At 36.6% G+C, this 18,151-nt stretch overlaps 2 protein-coding genes across 3 annotated transcripts in view; both read right to left on the bottom strand.

Annotated features, from left to right (window-relative positions):
- The window catches only part of IPO11 (importin 11), an 80,585-nt gene that overhangs the window by 1,365 nt on the left and 61,069 nt on the right, over positions 1–18,151 (bottom strand). For both annotated transcript variants that reach the window (XM_036403159.1, XM_054517902.1), the window contains 2 exons: positions 7,272–7,367; positions 3,827–3,911 (listed from right to left, as the gene is read on the bottom strand). In XM_036403159.1, coding sequence (XP_036259052.1) covers positions 3,827–3,911; positions 7,272–7,367 — 181 coding nt within the window. The remainder of the gene's footprint in view (positions 1–3,826; positions 3,912–7,271; positions 7,368–18,151) is intronic.
- On the bottom strand, positions 13,746–16,919 carry LRRC70 (leucine rich repeat containing 70). Its single transcript, XM_036403161.1, has 2 exons — positions 16,800–16,919; positions 13,746–16,299 (listed from the first exon to the last, which is right to left on the bottom strand). Exon 2 carries the CDS (start codon positions 16,259–16,261, stop codon positions 14,363–14,365), a length of 1,899 nt encoding a protein of 632 aa, XP_036259054.1. The 5' UTR covers positions 16,262–16,299; positions 16,800–16,919; the 3' UTR covers positions 13,746–14,362.

The following is an 18,151-nucleotide window of genomic DNA, read 5'->3' as shown; positions in this document are numbered from 1 at the left end:
ATCACAGCTAATCTAATCAATATTTGCCAAAGTTAGCAGCATTTTTTCCTGCCTTGCCAGGCAAAGAATCTACCAGTTTCTGAATGATTTGCATTTGTTCACCTAAAACTGTAATTTGGAACATATAATGCATTTATAGTTAGTTTTTCTAAGTTCATAGCTCTGAACAATCATGTATCAAATTACTCTAGGAAAGTTTGCACAGAAAAACAGGTATTTAAATACAAGTGTTCTCATCCTTGTGACCCTGACCAAAACCACTTAATCATATTCTCCACAACTGGGACAGGAGAGAAAATATTATGAAAAGCTTATGAGCTGAGGTAAGATCAGGTAAGATCACTCACCAGTTTCTCACATGAGCAAAACAGATTTGACTCCGAGAAGTTATTTTACCGCCAACCAGATCAGAATAGGGTAATGAGAAATGGAACAATCTTAAAACACCTTCCTTCTTCCTGGGCTCAACTTTAACCCTAAATCCTCTATCTCCTTTGGAGCAGCTTGAGGGACAAGGGAATGGGGATTGCAGTCATTTTATCACATGTTTTCTGTGGTGCTCCTTCCTCCTCACACTCTCACCCTGCTCCATCATGGGGTCCTACCCACAGGAGACAGTACTCCATGAACTTCTCCCACAAGTGCATCCATGGGCTGCAGTTCTTCACTAACCCTTCCAGTGCAGATCCCTTTTTTTCCATATGGTGCAGTGCTTCAGGAACAGGTGGTTCCGGTGTGGGCTCCTCTCTCCCTATGGCCACACTCCAGTGTGGGCTTCCCATAAGGTCAGACTCCTTTGGGCATCCACCTGCTCCAACTTGGGCTGCAGGTGGATCTCTGCATCCCCAGGGACCTCCATGGGCTGCTGGGGCACAGATGCCTCACCATTGTCAGCACCAGGGGCTGCAGGGGAATCTCAGCTCTGGTGCCTGGAGCACCTCCTGCCTTTCCTTTCTCACTGACCTCAGTGTCTGCAGATTTGTTGCTCTCACATATCTCACTGCTCCCTGGCTGCCTCACCGCTCAAAGCAGTAGCACTTGAAGCCAGTAGAGACTTCTGTAGTATGAGTAATGCTTGCTGCTACCATCTGTAAGTCAAATGCAACTTAAGAGTCTTCACACTTAATTAAGGAGTTGATACACTAACTTGTTTTCATTCAGATAGTCACATCAAAAGTATTTCAAGTAAATAAAAGAATTTCCTGCAACAAGAAGTTGATTTTCTTTTGCTCTACTTTTTTGTAACTAGTATTCAGAACTAACAAAACAAATGAAATAGTTTGATATAATGAGTTTGTCAACAATATTAGACAGACAGCTGCAGTCTTCACTGACTAAGCAAACAAAATCATAAGTTTGGAAGAACAGTAAGCATACTTGGCAAAGGACTATATACTAAGTAAGTATGCTGAGTTCCTAGGTGTGTGGCCATAGCTGTTTTATTGAAATGTGACTGATAAGACAAAACAAATCTATTTTCCAGTTAAAAAAACTGCTAGTAAATTCCAACAGCTTAGTCAAAACAGCTACCGACAGGAAACAAAAATTTGGCAAGTCATTGGTTATTGTAATGTGCTTTATGATGCTGGGTGAAAACACGGATTTGACTTTTTTAATCTTGTTACTTTAAAAATTGATCTTGACACTGGCTGGACTGAAGAAACTAATCTTCCACCTCACTGGCTGTAAACATGGGCTTGAAGCAGACAAACAGTTCAGAGATTTTGCTGATTCCCTTTAGGTTGTTCTTGGATTTTCTTATCACATTATATATTTATTATCTCTTTTACTTTACCAGTGGTACCAGCTACTATAATTTTCTAAGTTTCATGTGAGTGTGTGCACTGGTACTCCTACAGAGAGGAAGAAATTTCCATCACACAGGGGTAGGAATGGGCCCAGGTAATGTTTTGTTTTTAATCCAGTTTCTAAAATCAAATGCTAGCTTAGCTTTCAAAGCCATGATTAACAATTCTGATTATTATCTGACACTTCTGCTACTAGTGACCTGCACAAAGGACCTGTATGATTTTGAAGTAAATAGCCAAGTGTTGTGTCTCAACTTCTGCACCATCTGCAATGCTATATATCACACTACTTCAGTTGGGATTCAGAATGAAATTTATAGCAAACATTCATAACAACAGCAGTTCACTTGCTTTCACAGCTGCAAGAAATTACATTAAGAAGAGTAAGAATACAGTGTATACTAAAGTTAGCTGAAAAAATGACAGTGTAGAAGGCTTAAGTCAGAAATATATCAGGAAAAATTAACTAAATATAAGAATGAGAAGAGTAAAATAGGCGGCTATTCTTACAAAGAAGGCTTGAAAGGAGAAAATCAAAGAATAATGCTTAGGAATCTAGAAAACAGCAACCATGGAAATAGTTAAATTTAGACTATGAGATTCAAAATGAAAATGAAGCTTTGACATTCATGTATGATAATTTATTCTCTGTAAATTTTACAAGAAAACAAAGGCTGAAAATGTGTTCAAGCTTAACCTTAAAGAGAAGATGAGGACCAAAGCTCAAGAAATTCCTTAGGGAAAAAAGGAAAGTGATATGCAAAGGAAGACATATGTAAGGAAAGATAGATGCAAGGGAAGTAAATCAAGACCTTTGATGTGGTGCTTTTAGTTTGGTGAAGCTCCTCCTTTATCCAAGCACATTTGTCATTATTCAAATGACCATTGATGTCATATTGCATGTCACACCAGAACAGTTCCCTCACTGTAACTGTGTACATCGGCACCATATTGGTATGTTGTGTAATTTAATGATACAGCATAATTCAATGTGCCCTGCTTTTCATTTTGCCTGACATATCACACTGAAGGTAGTCCATGACAAATCTAACAAGTCTAAATTCCTCAACACATATCCAAACTATTGAAGTTAACCTGCAACAGAAAACTTAAGATCTGACACAATGTTATTAAAACTTTAGCCAGACAGCAATGCAGTCTGAGTATACTCAAAATTAATGAAAATTAACTTTTGCTTTTTAAATCTGATTAACAAACAAAACATGTCTTTCTCCTCCCGGTTGATCCATAGATATATCAATCCCTATTCCTAACAATAATGATATACACATATATATCTATATTGAGAGGTTATACAAAACCACAAAGAATAAATATCACTGTGCAACAAACAGCTAGAATTTAAGCCCACAAGCAAGAAGGAAGTTTAACAGAGTCTAGAGATGCTTTTAAGAGTAACAATTATAGAACTGTGTAGTACATTTTTAAGGACCACTGAAAATTAGATTTCTGCATTTTGTTACAATATGAAATTGCAAGACACTAGGAATTTCTCTTAAGGCACTTCTAATAGCAGCAGAAAATGGAAAGGTTTACATTTTTATAAAAAAAACATATATTATATTGCTTTTATATATAAAAGAAAAGTTACACAAGTATACACTGGCTTCTTTGTAAGAGTTCTTCACACTAGAAAAAAATTCTATGCAGGCACATCATTAATTCTTTTAAATATGAGAAATCTGGCCTGCCATGACATTTCAATAAAGTTTAGCTCTCTTCTTTTTTCAGTAAATTCCTTCTATACTGTGTTAGTATTGTAATACCCAGATTTTGTGGACAGATGATGTTTATTTTGATAACAGTTATGAAGATGCAAAAGGCAAGCAGAAGCCTAAGTGTTGTTGTTGCAAGGTTTGGCAGTAAATTTCCTTTTTTTTGATTCAAAACATGAATTTTCCAAGAACAACAGATCAACCAAACCTAAAAAGAATTTAGTGTGACAGAAGTGAAGCACAAAATCAGGTCTATGACTGAGTAACAGATCTAAAACTTACCATTTTTTTCCTTTTGTCTTGTTCTGTGGGAGGTTCCTCATCTTCTGTAGCTTTGGGCTCTTCAAAATGAGACATTAACATGCAGCTAAAAATGGGAACAAGAACAGTTTTAACATACATTATCATAAAAAATTATTTCAAAGCACTTTTGAAAACACAGAAGAGATACAGGAGTTTCCTGAAAGTCAGACTATCTGATCACAAGTAGTTTTTTCCTGAGAATAGTGAATCTAAGGAAGCCTGGAATGCATGTTGTCTGTCACCTCCACCCAGGTAACAATCTCAGTTATTCTTCATGTTTTAGTTTAAGTTGTGGGTTTAAATGCATTTGTGCTCATAGAAAACAGACTACATGGCTTTAAAAAAATACAGAAAACCTACTGTTCCTTACAAAAAATTTCCACTCCTTTTCAAGAAAATGCCATACAAGTACTCTATACAAAGTCAAAGTGGCTAAACATATACAAAGATGGCAAAGATGTCTCATGGCATTCATGTTTTTCTGAGATCTTTGTCGTTATTCAAAAGGACCTGAAAACTACCAAGGACAGTGCTATTCTACAATAAAATCTGCAAGACACTGAACAAAGATTTTAAACTCATTTTTTACGTGCCTCAACTGGCAGGTACCCATATGTAAAAATAAAAGCCATATTTTAACTTTTATTTTTGAAGTATAAAATCAGAAAATATGAAAAAAAAATCCAGTTTAAAAATCAGAGATTTTCCTGCCTGCTGAAATTATTTGAATGGACTTAATAAAGACATTGATGAAAGCCATCCTATAGAAAACATGCCTTTCATTAACTTTACATGCTCTATGCTGAAACAATAGACAAATATTCCACCATTTTATCAAATCTTTTCCTGGAATTTCTGCCTTAAAAACCAAAAAGTATTTAAAAAACACTCAGGTGATGACAACTTGCCACCATGTATCAGGTATGATTTAAGACACAAAGGACACATAATTCACATATTACAAAGCACCAAGACAGATGCAGATTATTGTTCATTTTCAGTCCTGCATTACTGTGCATTTTAAATTACTGCATTCCACTAGCATGTGAAATGCTCCATCAACTAAGATTAAGAATCCATTTTAATGTTACTAACATGAAAAAAGGTTGTGATTTTGTGTTTTTATATGACTTTTTATGAAAATGTTCAGACTTGTTCTATTTACATATTTATTTCTATTTACATGTATTTAGAGCTGTATGAAACACTTGCTAAACAGTATGGCAAGCAGGGTCAAATACTAACACAAAAGCCATTCTTAATAAAGGGATTAGTTATTTCAAAATAATACATCAAATTGCATATCTCCTCTGCTCACAAATGGCTGCTTGCATCTCAGTTTATTAAAGGAAAAGGAGACAATTCAGTCTTGTATGTTGACATTGACAGTTTTAACTTTTTCAGATCTTCATAAATTTTAGGTACCACAGAATTCCAAACACAAGGAGAGGAGAGAATAAAAGAAGAGATGGTGATAAAATTAGGAAAAATCTGAGTATTGGTAAAACAAGTCTAGAGCAAGGGAATGCTCCCCATTCCAGAAAATCTGAGGTTTGTAAATTTATCTCATAATTATCCCAACAATGTGAAATATGAATAGGAAACCCAGCTAAGTGCAATCTCTTTGTATTATAAGACAGTGTAAACATTTCCATAACATGATTAAAATCCAATATAAATCTAAAAACTCACAATGCTTTTACTGCTTCCAAAATCTCTCTGCTCTAACTACAGCAGTCTCTTTAAAATTTCACTTTAAATGTATTAATTTAAAGTGGTTAAGTCACTTAAGCCTTTGCCATCGTTTAACCTTTACAATCTTCCCTGTACGTGTTTACCCCATTCTTCACCCTTCAGTGGCTAAAGTTCTATAGTGTTTCAGCCTTGATCTTCCCTTGTTAAACATGCACATAATTTTACTTCCTGCAGTACAATAATTAGCTATATGATAATCAGTGGACATCACATTATCTTTTTTCTGAACCAGATTGGGCTTAAGCCATTCTTCTTTAGTCTGGAGAGCCACAACAGTGCACATGATTTCAGATGACTGTTCTCACTTTACTTCTAAATGATGTCAAAATATATTATGCAAAAGTCAAAATCTTTCAAACAGCTCTTTCAGAAACTGCCAACATAAATATGTCCTTGGTTCAGTGTGTCTATATTTTATGAAGTAAAAACAATGTCAAGACTTTGGAAAAGTAGTGACAAGTTCTACAAGCCTTCAGGCTTAAAATATGAAATGAACTAGGATAAAGTTGAGAACTATTTTCAACAAGTACCAGCAAAGCAACATGTTTAGAAATAGAAGGGCTCTGAAATGTTTTCTCTAATAGTAAACAAAACACAGTGCCAGACATTATGCATATTCCCAGACTTTCTACTTACATCTTCTTTACTAAGAGTTTGGTGGAAGTACTTTGGCAAGAAATTCTTAGGCATAGTTCAGGCTCAGTGTGAGTGTGGACTGCTCTGAACACACAGTTGTGTGCATACCATCTATTTAAGTGGAGAAGAACTTAATAGATTATGCTCTGGCTGTTCTGTGCCACCTAGTTTCCGTGGCAGTAAATATCCCCTTAAGCAGTAAATTAATTAGTTCAGATAGAGTCTGTTCAATCACCATGTAATGGTCTGAAAGAAAATGCTTGATTCTTTGAATCAGAGCATCAGTAAATTCTGTTATTACAGAACTCTCCATTCTAAAAGTAAGCAATCTTTACAGAGATAAAAATGACATTATGATATCTGCCCAAAAAATACCTTACTATTCATTACGCTGGCTTTTTTCCCCCCCAGCTTTGATGGGCTCCAACCAGTAACCAGAGAACCATCAGAAGATGAATGAGTGTGGTGCTGGGCGGCAGGACACCTCCAATATCCACATTCCTGCCACAAGCAAGCTCCAACTCCTAGCTCAGGAAACTTTTGAGATATATTCTGTAGCAGTTACATGGAACAACTGAAGAACTCTTCTTGTGGGATATGCTTTTAAGTTCTCCAGGCTGTGAAATATTGTACACTAGGTAAACTCACAGGAGGCTCATGTCACATTCAAATAAACTCTGAACTACCTCTAAGCAAGGGTGGTCCCTATCAATACACAAGATTGTTATATTGAAATTTTAGATCCAAAAGTCAAGTAAGCAAAAAGCAAATCTAAGCATATGAGTGTTTTAAGACATCATTTACTAGATAGCTTAATGAACAATATAAAATTATACTGTCATTTTAAGACCTCTTTCCCCATTGCAAATATTTTAAGACCAAAAGCTCTGTGTCTTCCTAAAACACTCACTCTTGAGAAAATAGATCTCTAACAAGCATGTCTTAACTGCCGACAGAATTTTCAAATGAAAATACTTCATATAAAACAATATTGCTACTGTTAAACCCTGTTTAAATTAGATTTTCCGCTTACTCTTTGTATGTTCCTGTTTCAGAATCTTCAGTCATAACATCATTCAGTCCTTCCACTGAAATGTTGATGATACCACAAAATTTATCTTGGATAACACTGTAACAGAACAAAATTTATTTTGGATAACATTGGAAAAGAACAGGAAAGTGACTTAGCTAAAGGAACTGCACAGGAAATTTGCTCAATTGTAGAGTACATTTACTGAGAGGTATTTTCCTTGCTTACTGCTTAGCTGAGCATGCTATCAAGCAGCTAATTCAGTATTTTTTTTATTACAAAAAGGCTTCAAAATATACAAGAAACATTATTTTTAAATATAACAGAAGTTAGTGTGCCACTCAAAACCTAAAAGTAATTGCAAATGAACAGAATAAATTACACATTAGCAATATCCTTGACATTGGAAATCAAGAAACTGACTGGGAAGGGCATGCTCCTGCCAGCAGGGAAGAGAGTAGTGGCTTCTATTCCCAAAACATTTACAACTTTTCTAACATCACTATTCAATACATAAACCTACACAACCTCTTGAGCGATGGCTGCTTGTAAAGAAGGTACACTCCCCTACTTACCTGTATTTCTTCACCCTCCTAGGTAGCCAGCTCCCCAGGGTGGGTGGAAAAACCCTGCAACCAGTTCTGCAAGAAAGTGACTTTCCTGACTGTACAGAGAAAGGGCAACAGGATTTATCTGTTTAAACACAGACAGCTTCTGCCATTTGACAAATAAAGCTATTTAAGACTAATGCAAAAGGCTGGTAGATATCACTTGGGAGTTAAAAGACACGAGTACCTTTACTCCGCATGACCTGATGGCTTGACTAAATAGGCCCACAATGCCCAAAATGACACTGAACATTTACATTTACATTTGCCCCTACCTTGAGAAAGAATGTGCTGCTAGGGTAAGGGTGTAGGAACATGATTTCCCCTTGATAGACGTACTAGGGGACACCAGCTCCTAGTTAATGGAGAGCAGCCAGCTGCTGCTTCTGCTCCATTTCCTGCTACTGTGGATCTAATGCCAGAGACATGCTATTGTAGAACATGGGTTTCTCAGACTCCTACTCCATGAACTGCATAAGCATGACGACAAACTGCAAGTGAAAAGACGTTCATCTCAGGAATACCTCCAGCTATATGCAGCAAAGAAAGAGAAAGGACCGAACTGGTGATCATAAACTACGACCCTTTTCCTGGGACTGCCACTGACTGATGCACCTTATCGCTCCCTGTTTGGAATTTCAGGCTTAATTCTCCCAAAAAGATGCTGCTGATGCTGCTCCCTAAGAGGCAGAGGCAGAAGCAGACACATTCCATTTATTTCATTTATTTACAGGCACGGAACATGAACATATATTGTACTTCGATTGTAGTTGCTCATTGTTTTAACACAGACAAATCTATTTCCTAATATTCTTTCATTTCCTTTTCTTACTTGGGGTGAAAACTGAAGACATGGATGAACTGTAGCCCCTTACACAACAGCAATTGCTTTTGAAAAATTTCTTATCGGAAAGACAACAAAATTTTATACATATGACAAAGAGTTAAATAACAAGAGATACCTTGGAAAAAAACGCTTACCACATTAGAATACTAAGCATTGAAAGTATTTTTTGTTTGTTTTGATTAAACTGTAATCTCATTCATGATCCTTTCTTTCAAAGGGATTAGTTTTTGTTCCCTTTTTAAAATTCAGCTACTCTTGTATGCCAGAATCTGAAGTGTATTTTGCATCAGTCTTGAAACTCTTGAATTCCACAAAATGAAAACTGACATGATTTCTAATGCCTGATTGCCAGTTATGTATTTTAAAAGACATTTAGTCCTTTGCCAAAAGGCTTCCCCATCACATTCCGAACAGCAAAATGTTACATGTTTTGAGACTGAATATCTGTTAGGTTCTGCAGACAGCAAGCAAACAACCTACTGACCTCACAGCACAGCTGAGAAAGTCAACAGTGCCTCAGTCACCTCTGCACAATGAGCCCTCTGAGACAGAGCAGGTTTCTTCACAAAGTCAAAGGTCCTGCCTAGCACACCTCCATTAAGACTCTTTGGCCTCATCCTTGTTTTTGAAACACATCTCTAAGAAAATGCCTAAAACAGTTAATATTTTCCAACATGAGTAAGGTTAGTATTTGCCAACAAGCTGCCCTCAGATTCATGTCAATAGTAGATAAGGAGCATTCAATGGAGAAAAATGTGAACACTTTGAGCCCTGGAGAAGTAAACTCTGCCCTGTTCATATACACTATTTTATTAATAATACAGGATGCTGTCCAATATCTGTATTATTTCTTCCTTCCAAGTTGCATGAATCCCAGAATGGATTGGGTTGAAAGTGAGGTCACCTAGTTCTGACTCTGCTGCCATAGGCAGGTCACCTTCCAATGGACTAGGCTGCTCAAAGCCCCATCCAACCTGGTCTTAAACACTTTCAGGGAGGGAGCATCCACAGCTTCTCTGGGCAACTCAGTGCTTCATCACCCTCACAGTAAGGAATTTCTCCCTAAAATCTCATCAAAACCTACTCTCACTTTTAAGCCATTCCCCCTTGTCCTATCACTATAGTTTCTGATAAACAGTCCCTCTGTGGCTTCCCTGTAGGCCCTGTCAGAGACTGGAAGGTTGAAGTCAGGTCTCCACACAACATTCTCTTCTCCAGGCTGAACCGCCACAACTTTCTCAGCCTGTCTTCACAGGAGAAATGTTCCACTCCTCTCATCAACCTTGCGGTCCCTGGACTTGCTCCTGGAGTATCAGGTCCTTCTTACATTAAGGGCCCAGAGCAGGATGCAGCACTCCAGCTGGGTTCATATCAGCGCAGAGCAGCAAAAATATTGCTCTTGATAGTTACCAAAAAAGCTCATAAAGGAATCACTAATTTTTGGAAAGAATATTCCTATTTTATGTCATAACTGAGAAATAGTATTTCACTTCTTTAGTGGAAGATTCATGAGAGTGTTTTTGGGTTTTTTTAAGGAAAAAAAAGAACATAGAGCACCTTTCAAAATGTATTTTCTTGCAGCTTTCACTGAATATAATTCCTTTTCTTTTCTCTGCTTTTTTCTCCCCTTTAAATGGGACATACAGTTTCTTTCTACCAAAGACCCATTGGAAAATTTACCAAGTATGGAGCCATTAAAAACTGTGACTATTTCTAGAACACAAGACACATGCTGGTGAAAAATAAAGATACCACAGACTCATGCTTTAAAAAAAGAAACCTCAAAGTTCAGTGGAAATTTAAAATGCATCAGGCCTTATTTTCATAGATAAGAAAGCATGCCATGTCACTCAAAGTAATACCTTTTCAAAGATACTAAAATTAGTCTACTTATTTTAAAAAATAATCAGAAAATTCATGAGCGGATACAAAGAAGACAAATGCTGCATTTAGATGAATTTTCAGAACAGAACAGTTAATATGTTTCATACTAAAATCTTAAACCTGGAGGAAGGCACCATTTAAGCAGTTCCCCCATTGAGTTGCATACAATCCAGATTAGCAATGAAACAAACAAAACCATCAGGCTATAACTGGTTTTCTATCTACCCAGTCTTCCTAAATTATTGGCACAAAAAGTGTTTTGGTATGCAGCAAAAGTAAAAGGCCCACAATTGGGACCTAAAACACTTCATAATCCAGTTTCAAAGATATAAGCACTATTTTTTTTTTTATAACAGAACAGATATTTTATGCTGCCTGTTAATTAAATTCACCTTACCAACAGAAAACAAAATTTAGCATTCAGGGCAGCTTCCATAAGAATAATCTCAAAACTTCTATTTCGAAGTTTGCACAAGTTTTTAAATAAAAGAATAAGAGCTTTGCAAATAACAGAACAGACCCCATCTATTCTGAAAATAAAAAACACTTTGTTTGGTTTTCTTCATTCTGTTTTAATTTCTAATGCACACAGCTCTCTATACAACTTATTATCCTGAGGTTTTATGTGAAAATTCCTAATTTTTACTTCACTTACATAGACAACTACTGGAGACAAAAGTCCATCATCATGTTAAAACATGTCCTGACATATTTTTAGCGGTGCTTAAATAAAATGGATCCCATATCTCCTTTGCATATCCCTCAGAGAATGAGAAAAAAATCTGTATGAGAAAAAATACTTTTTCAGAGATAAAAGAAGATAAAACATTTTCTGCTTTTCTACATTCACCAGGATGATGCAAACACCAAGAAGAGTTTGGTTTCATACCTTTACTAGTCTACATATTGAGCAAGCTTAATTCTTTTTAATTATCTCATTAGCCAAGGAAAGAAGTGGAGTGGGACATGCAGAGTTTACTCTGCACATACTGTAAGTGATGTAAATGATTATCACACACACACACACCCTTAGGAGCTGCACAGGTCTAGGGAGCTCCTAAAGCAGTGAAGTAGCAGCTAAGACAGTATTGCCAGGTGAGTCCTATGACTGACCATAAACCTGATCTTCATGACGCACCACTTTGCTTCACGAGGGCAGATTTCACTAAGGCTTCTAATTATTCCCTAGTGATTTTAATTGACATATGAACCACATGTGTACATTAAAGAGTTGGCTTCCTCAAGTGAACATTTAAATACAAAAGGTACTGGCTGCTAAAGAAAGGCATTTCCCTCACAACTGCATAATAAATCTCTCAGTGCCTTGTTAGTCTAATCCCTGTGTCGGCAAGCTGGTAGTTCGAGGATGTGTCCACTCCAAAGGATGGCTTTCAATGGCTCTAACTCTCTGCTGCACAAACAGCTGCGACACCAGTTTCCTTTCATGTTCCCCCACTACAGATGGTGAGAGGCATACCTGGCAAACAACTCCCACAGCAGCTTGTCAAGTGAAAAAGATGCACCTACAGAGACAAGCTCTCATGCCTTTCTGTAAAGAGCAGCTGTGGAAATCAAGTAAGAGAGCTGCTCCCTGCCAGATTTGAGAATTGAGAATTAGGTTTATTCAGTTTTTAACCTTTGTGCATTATCAAAACTACTCTGTAAAAAAGGCATAGCAGCATTTCAAGCAAGAGAAACTTAACTAGTTTCTACTGCATTTGAAGTCCACTATTACTGAAGGTATTCACATAAAATTAAAAATTTAAAAATATAGCACATAAAATTGCAGAACCTACTATGTGCAATCATTGGTTGTGCAGTTGTTACTAAGTGAAAACAAAATTAATATTTATCACAACGAATTCTGTAGGAGAGACAGAAGGTAACAAAAATGAGTTGAAGAGAAAGAGACTGCAGTGGATTAGTCTCTGGAGAAAGGTGCATAAATTACAGTCCATGTTTTCCCTTCCTAAAAGCATTTACCCATTATATTTAACATCTGATCTTAAGTTAGAAAATGATTTTAAAAAATAGTTTCTACTCAAGCAATACTAAACAGTTTAAGCTTTTGTCCAAGAAGCTGAATTGTGTGTTCCCTAGAAGTATTTGATCTATGATACAATAAATTACAGACAAATACGGTATTATTTCATTACACTAATAACAAACAATAATGAAGTCATACTTGCACTTTCACACCCACTCAGTGCAGTCAAGATTTATATATGTCCTGGTAGCAGAAAACAGATTTTTTTTTTCCTGATGGAAAAGAACTGCAGATGGACAAACAGGATGAGTGGGACCTGCACAGCCCAGAGTTACACCAGCAAGAACGAGAGGAGAGAGAACAAGAATGCTGAGGGCAGCTCTGGCTCAGCTGGAGAATGCAACAGGCTCCGGGCTGGAGCCTGGAACAGCAATATGCTTCCACACAATTTAAATCAACACCATGGAGGAAAGTCTATCAAAGCATTGTTCTCCACTTTTCCTTGAGGAAAATGGTCTAGCTGTAAACTGTGTAACTTATAAATGTGGCTGAAATCTCTAGGGCACAGCCTGTACAAGAAAAACAGCATCTACAAAACTAAGTAGATTTTACAACATTGGACTATTTGGCACATAGTTTTATGACATTTAATTCCAGAAAAAAGTTTGAATTATTGAATTAACAGAAAAACAAAAATCGCAGAAATTCAGGTTGAAAATAAAGCTATAGCATACTAGACACGCCCTGACAACAACAGAACACCAACATTTGAAATAGAAATAAAAAGTTATATGCAAACTATAAAAGAAAATATCCCTATTTTGAAGATGAAGCTTTAACTAAGAACACATATCTTGAGCTGACACCTTCAAATAAAAACCATTATGTAAATGTTTTCAGCCATTAATTTAGCATTATGTACTTACAGTGTAGTGTATTTCTTCAATTTGTACCTCTTATCTAGCTAGAAAGTCCCTAATAAATATTACTACATAGATGACATAGATGATGATCTGTTATTGACGATAATTAACCAGCTCTATTACTTTAGACATAATAGATTTGGTCATTACACTTTGGTAAATTTCAACAGCATTTTGGTTTTCTTAACTCCAATTTGGGGTATTTCATAAAACCATACAGATACACACTAATAAAAAATCACTTTAATATTTACATTATACAGACTGAACACACAACTTTGTATATTACAATATGCTATAGGTATAAATAGAATTTGTATAGTTTGAAATTTTTCTCTTACTCAAGAATTTGAACATGCTAACTGTAAATGTGGGGGTTTTTCCCCTGTGCTTTATTTAGTAGAGTATAAGCTCTATTACAATAAACATATGAAACACTCTTTTCTGATTCCCCAAGATTTCTTGGCATCGTGATCCTACTAAGAACTGATGTTTTGCTTGCTGCACAATAGCTATGGAATTTCTATAGGAACTTACATGATTAAGTACGGCAAAATAAATTAAAGTGTACTTTATACTACATGTATACTTGAGCATAGGTGAAAAATTACTACAAACGGGGACCTAGGTTAATAAACTTATCCATGTTAGATTGAAATGACAAATAATGAAATAATAAATTTCAAACATTCAGTAAGCAAATGTTGATGCAGAACCCAAATTGTGCTATTTTCCACAGTTCTATTAAGCAGTTGATTTTAATTGGTAGAGGTATTTTTACAGAATCGAGTTCTTGATTTCTTGACCTTTCATATCACAGTTAACACCAAATCAAATGAGATAAATTACAATGATGAATGTTCGAACAAGATGACCTGTGCCTGACTTTCTGATACTGTTCGCTTGAGCAGCCTTATTTGGTCCAGTTCTGAATGTTCCACCGATTTCCGAGTTAGAGACTGCACTGAGTCAGCCAGGTTGTATCTGCCAGGCTGATAAAAGCCATAATATTCTATACTCTTTTCCCCTGAGTTTTCCAGCACCTTTAGTTTCTGCCTAAACTGAATAATTTTACAGGTTAAGAACAGGATAACAGCACAAGCCAGAATGAAAAAGGCTAGTAAAATATCAAAAGCTTGATTCAGCTTTTCAACCTGTTGTGTACAAATCAGGGCTGTTTTTAATGATACAGGAGCAGGATCTGTTGTAAACAACCATTCTTCTTCTACATTTCCATTAGTAGGTATAATTTTTGCTGGAATTTGCGCTGGTAATGTTGATAACACTGTAGCTGCCTGTGATGGCACTTCAACAGCATATTCCTGATAAGGCAATGGGGTAGAAGATATAGCTGCAGTTCCCTCCCAGAAACCAACATACTTCGTTTCTGTAGTGACAAACTGCTCCAATGTGTTGTGCCTGTTCCCTTTATGCCAGGCCATCAGCAGAGTGGTAGCACTGTGACGCACCACGACAGATCCCAGACTTGCGGCAGAGCCCGGGCTGGCAGTGGGGCCAATGCAGTTTGAAAACCAAGCCCATTTCATATAATGCAAAGGTCTACCACGCATACTCTGAGGATGCTGACAGTGGATTTTGGCAGAAACAGAAGATGATGCTAGCCAATTAAGTAAGGCAAGCATTTTGCAGCTGCAGTTCCAAGGATTAGAATGTACCTGCAGGTGAGTTAAAGATACTAAGGGCTTGAGCACTTCAGCTTGTAACTCTGTGATATTATTAAATGCTAAATTGAGTACTTTAAGTGACCGCCCCATTTTTTCAAAGGTACCATTGCCAATACTACCTATTCTATTTCTGTCTAGCTGTAGATACATTAAATTGGTCAATAAAGTAAAAGTGCTGGAATTTATAGTTTCTAAATCATTATAACTTAAGATTAGCTGGCTAAGGTTGTTTAATCCAAAAAATCCATTTACAGCAACACATTTTAGCTTGACATTTTTCAAAGACAGATATTTAAGCTTATTAAGTCCCTTAAATGCAAAAGGCTGAATTGATCCAATGGGATTGTGAGACAAAGAAAGTCTTTCAAGATTTTTGAGCCTTCCAATGGCATTTGATGGTACAAGTGGTAAGTTGTTACCTTCAAGAAACAAATATGTAAGATTTTCAAGATGATGAAATGCTGCATCTGATATCCGTGAAATCTTATTATTTGCTAGGTTTAGTGTTTGGAGACTTATCATTCCCCAGAAAGTTCCACTTCCAAGGACACTGAGACGATTTCTTTGAAGTGTTAAATATCTAACAGAAAGAAGATCACTAAATAATCCTCTGGGAAGAAAAGCTATTTGATTATTCTGAAGGTATAAACAATGAAGATTGGAAAGGCCTTCAAAGATTCCTGGATCCAGGCGTTTAATATGATTGCTATTTAGATGCAAGTAGCACAGTTTGGGGAGTTCCACAAAAGCTTTTGGGTGCACATACAAAATACTGGAATTATCCATGTAGAGTGCAGCAAGCTTCAGAAAGCCTCTTAGATCATTTGGAGTGACATGTGATATATTATTCCCACTGAGGTAAACAAGAATTGTTGTTTTAGGAAGGTTCCAAGGGATGCTCGAAAGCCCTGCATTACGACAGCTAACTTGTCTCCCTGTGCAGAGCTGACAAGCAGATGGACAGCCAAAAGCCTCCTTCTGGAGCAGCAACCAAAGAAAACAATTAAATATATACAGGAATGCTCCTGGGCAGGGTGAAGAACTTTGCAGAACACACATATCCCTGTCTTTGGCCTTCTTAGTCCTCTCTGACTTCACTAGTAGAGATAAAAAGAAGTATATAAATATTATTAATTCAAATATATTTATTATATATATTAATCATTAATATTTATTTGAATCTATGTGTACAGTCTTAAAAATATTAGCATTACTCTCAAAATTGGTATTTTACATAATATTCTTTCATGCCAAAGAAGGAGTTTAGAACTCCAACTTACTAACCGGACTTCACTGCAAAAGATTTTTCAAAGTAAATGCACAATTACATAAATATACTGCTAACGTAGCCAGAAAATATTCAAATGGCTGTAGCATAAAGGTATCTAAGCTGCCAAAATAACAGCTTCTATTAATTTAAAAATACTATATATTCTCTACTTCTTATAGTTAACCATCACTAAGAAATGTTTCAAAAGCATGCAAGTAGAAATGCCAACTGTAAACAAGTTACATTTTACTGGCAGATCACTTACAATTTGAATTTTACTTTTATAAAGCTGAGTTACATTTAAAAGAAATAAAAGCATTTCCTTACCCCAAATCTGAAGTTCATTATTTCCTGTTATTTTGCTGTTTGCAATCCACTAGATTATGTTATAAACTGACCAACTACACTCATTTGGGAAACCTTGGTAAAGGCAGTATTGCTGTGTACTACAGCACTGACATTTTTGCCCCAGGGTTTGCAACAGTTTGCTCAGGAAACTAAGAAAGAAGTGCCTGAAGTCAGGTTGCCATGGATACAGGAAACCCTGGGACAGGAAGCCATTTTATCTGTGCTTCAGAAGTATTGTTAGAAAGGAAATCTCAATGATTTGTTTCTAGAAAACCAAGAACTATCTTAGTCTGTAACTGCTGGGTTTGGTTGTTTGGGGATTTTTTTTCTTCTTTTACTGTTTTGCCTTTTTTTTTTTTTTAATCCACTGACTTAACTAGGAGAGCTTAAAAGAGTATTATCTTAAATCTAACTTTCAGAATAAGGCACAACTATTTGTAACAGCACTATTGCATTACCTGTAACTCCCTTAGCTTTCAGCCAGAACCTGAAAAGCTTTATTAAATTCATAGCAACACTTACACTGTTCCCTGTCTACAGAGCCAAACTGCTGCCACATGCACACACATTCCAGTGGCCTGGACAAGAGGGAAAAGAAACACTCTGGATGTAAGAGCCCAGTGTCTCCTGCCCTCTGACAAGGCACAATCTGCCAGCAATCCCAGAGAAACCTATGAAATCCTAGGATATGAGACTCACATGATGTGGCACTAAGCTGCTATGTACTTGTATTTCTGACCTGATCCAAGCACTTAACTGTTAAGTCTCACTTTAGGCCACCCTTTTAAAACCAAATTTATCCACAGAGGACTATGAGAGATGGTTTCCGGTTCTGAGAGCCACACCTTTCATGCACAGCTTTCATTTCCTGCAGTGTCCCCAGTGCAGAAAAAGACTACATGGGCTATAAATATCCCTCTGCTTAAGGACCGGAGATTACACCCTCAGTTTATCCATCACAGGCAAAAAATACTTGCAAAGCTCCATCACATCATCAAAGGGGGAAAGGGGAGATTAAGCCTACAAATAGCAACATAACTAAAACTCCATGATTTTACTGCAACGAGACCTTCTGCTCAGCAGAAGAAAGATGACAAAGCCCATCAGTAGCCACAGCCAAAAAAGAGGCACAACAGCAGGAGAATCAAGTCCCTTCAGCTACAGTGATCTCACACAGGAAGCGTGAGTTCACATAAAGGGTGAAATGTAACTCAAATGTCTTTGTCTATATAATCCAATCTGAAATGCAGGACACACATGAGAAAGGGAAGTAGAATAGATAAGGATATGCTTTTGAAGAAGCTTTCTTCCAAATATATAGTCTAAAATAA

The sequence above is a fragment of the Molothrus ater genome, chromosome Z, assembly GCF_012460135.2.
Source record: "Molothrus ater isolate BHLD 08-10-18 breed brown headed cowbird chromosome Z, BPBGC_Mater_1.1, whole genome shotgun sequence".
In the NCBI taxonomy this organism is placed as follows: domain Eukaryota; kingdom Metazoa; phylum Chordata; class Aves; order Passeriformes; family Icteridae; genus Molothrus; species Molothrus ater.
The sequence above is the reverse complement of the archived record's forward strand: the minus strand, read 5'-3'. Positions and strand labels throughout refer to the sequence as shown.

Excerpts from the sequence above, each read along its gene's own strand:
- LRRC70 (XM_036403161.1), bottom strand. The coding sequence starts at position 16,261 with ATGTGTGTTCTGCAAAGTTCTTCACCCTGCCCAGGAGCATTCCTGTAT.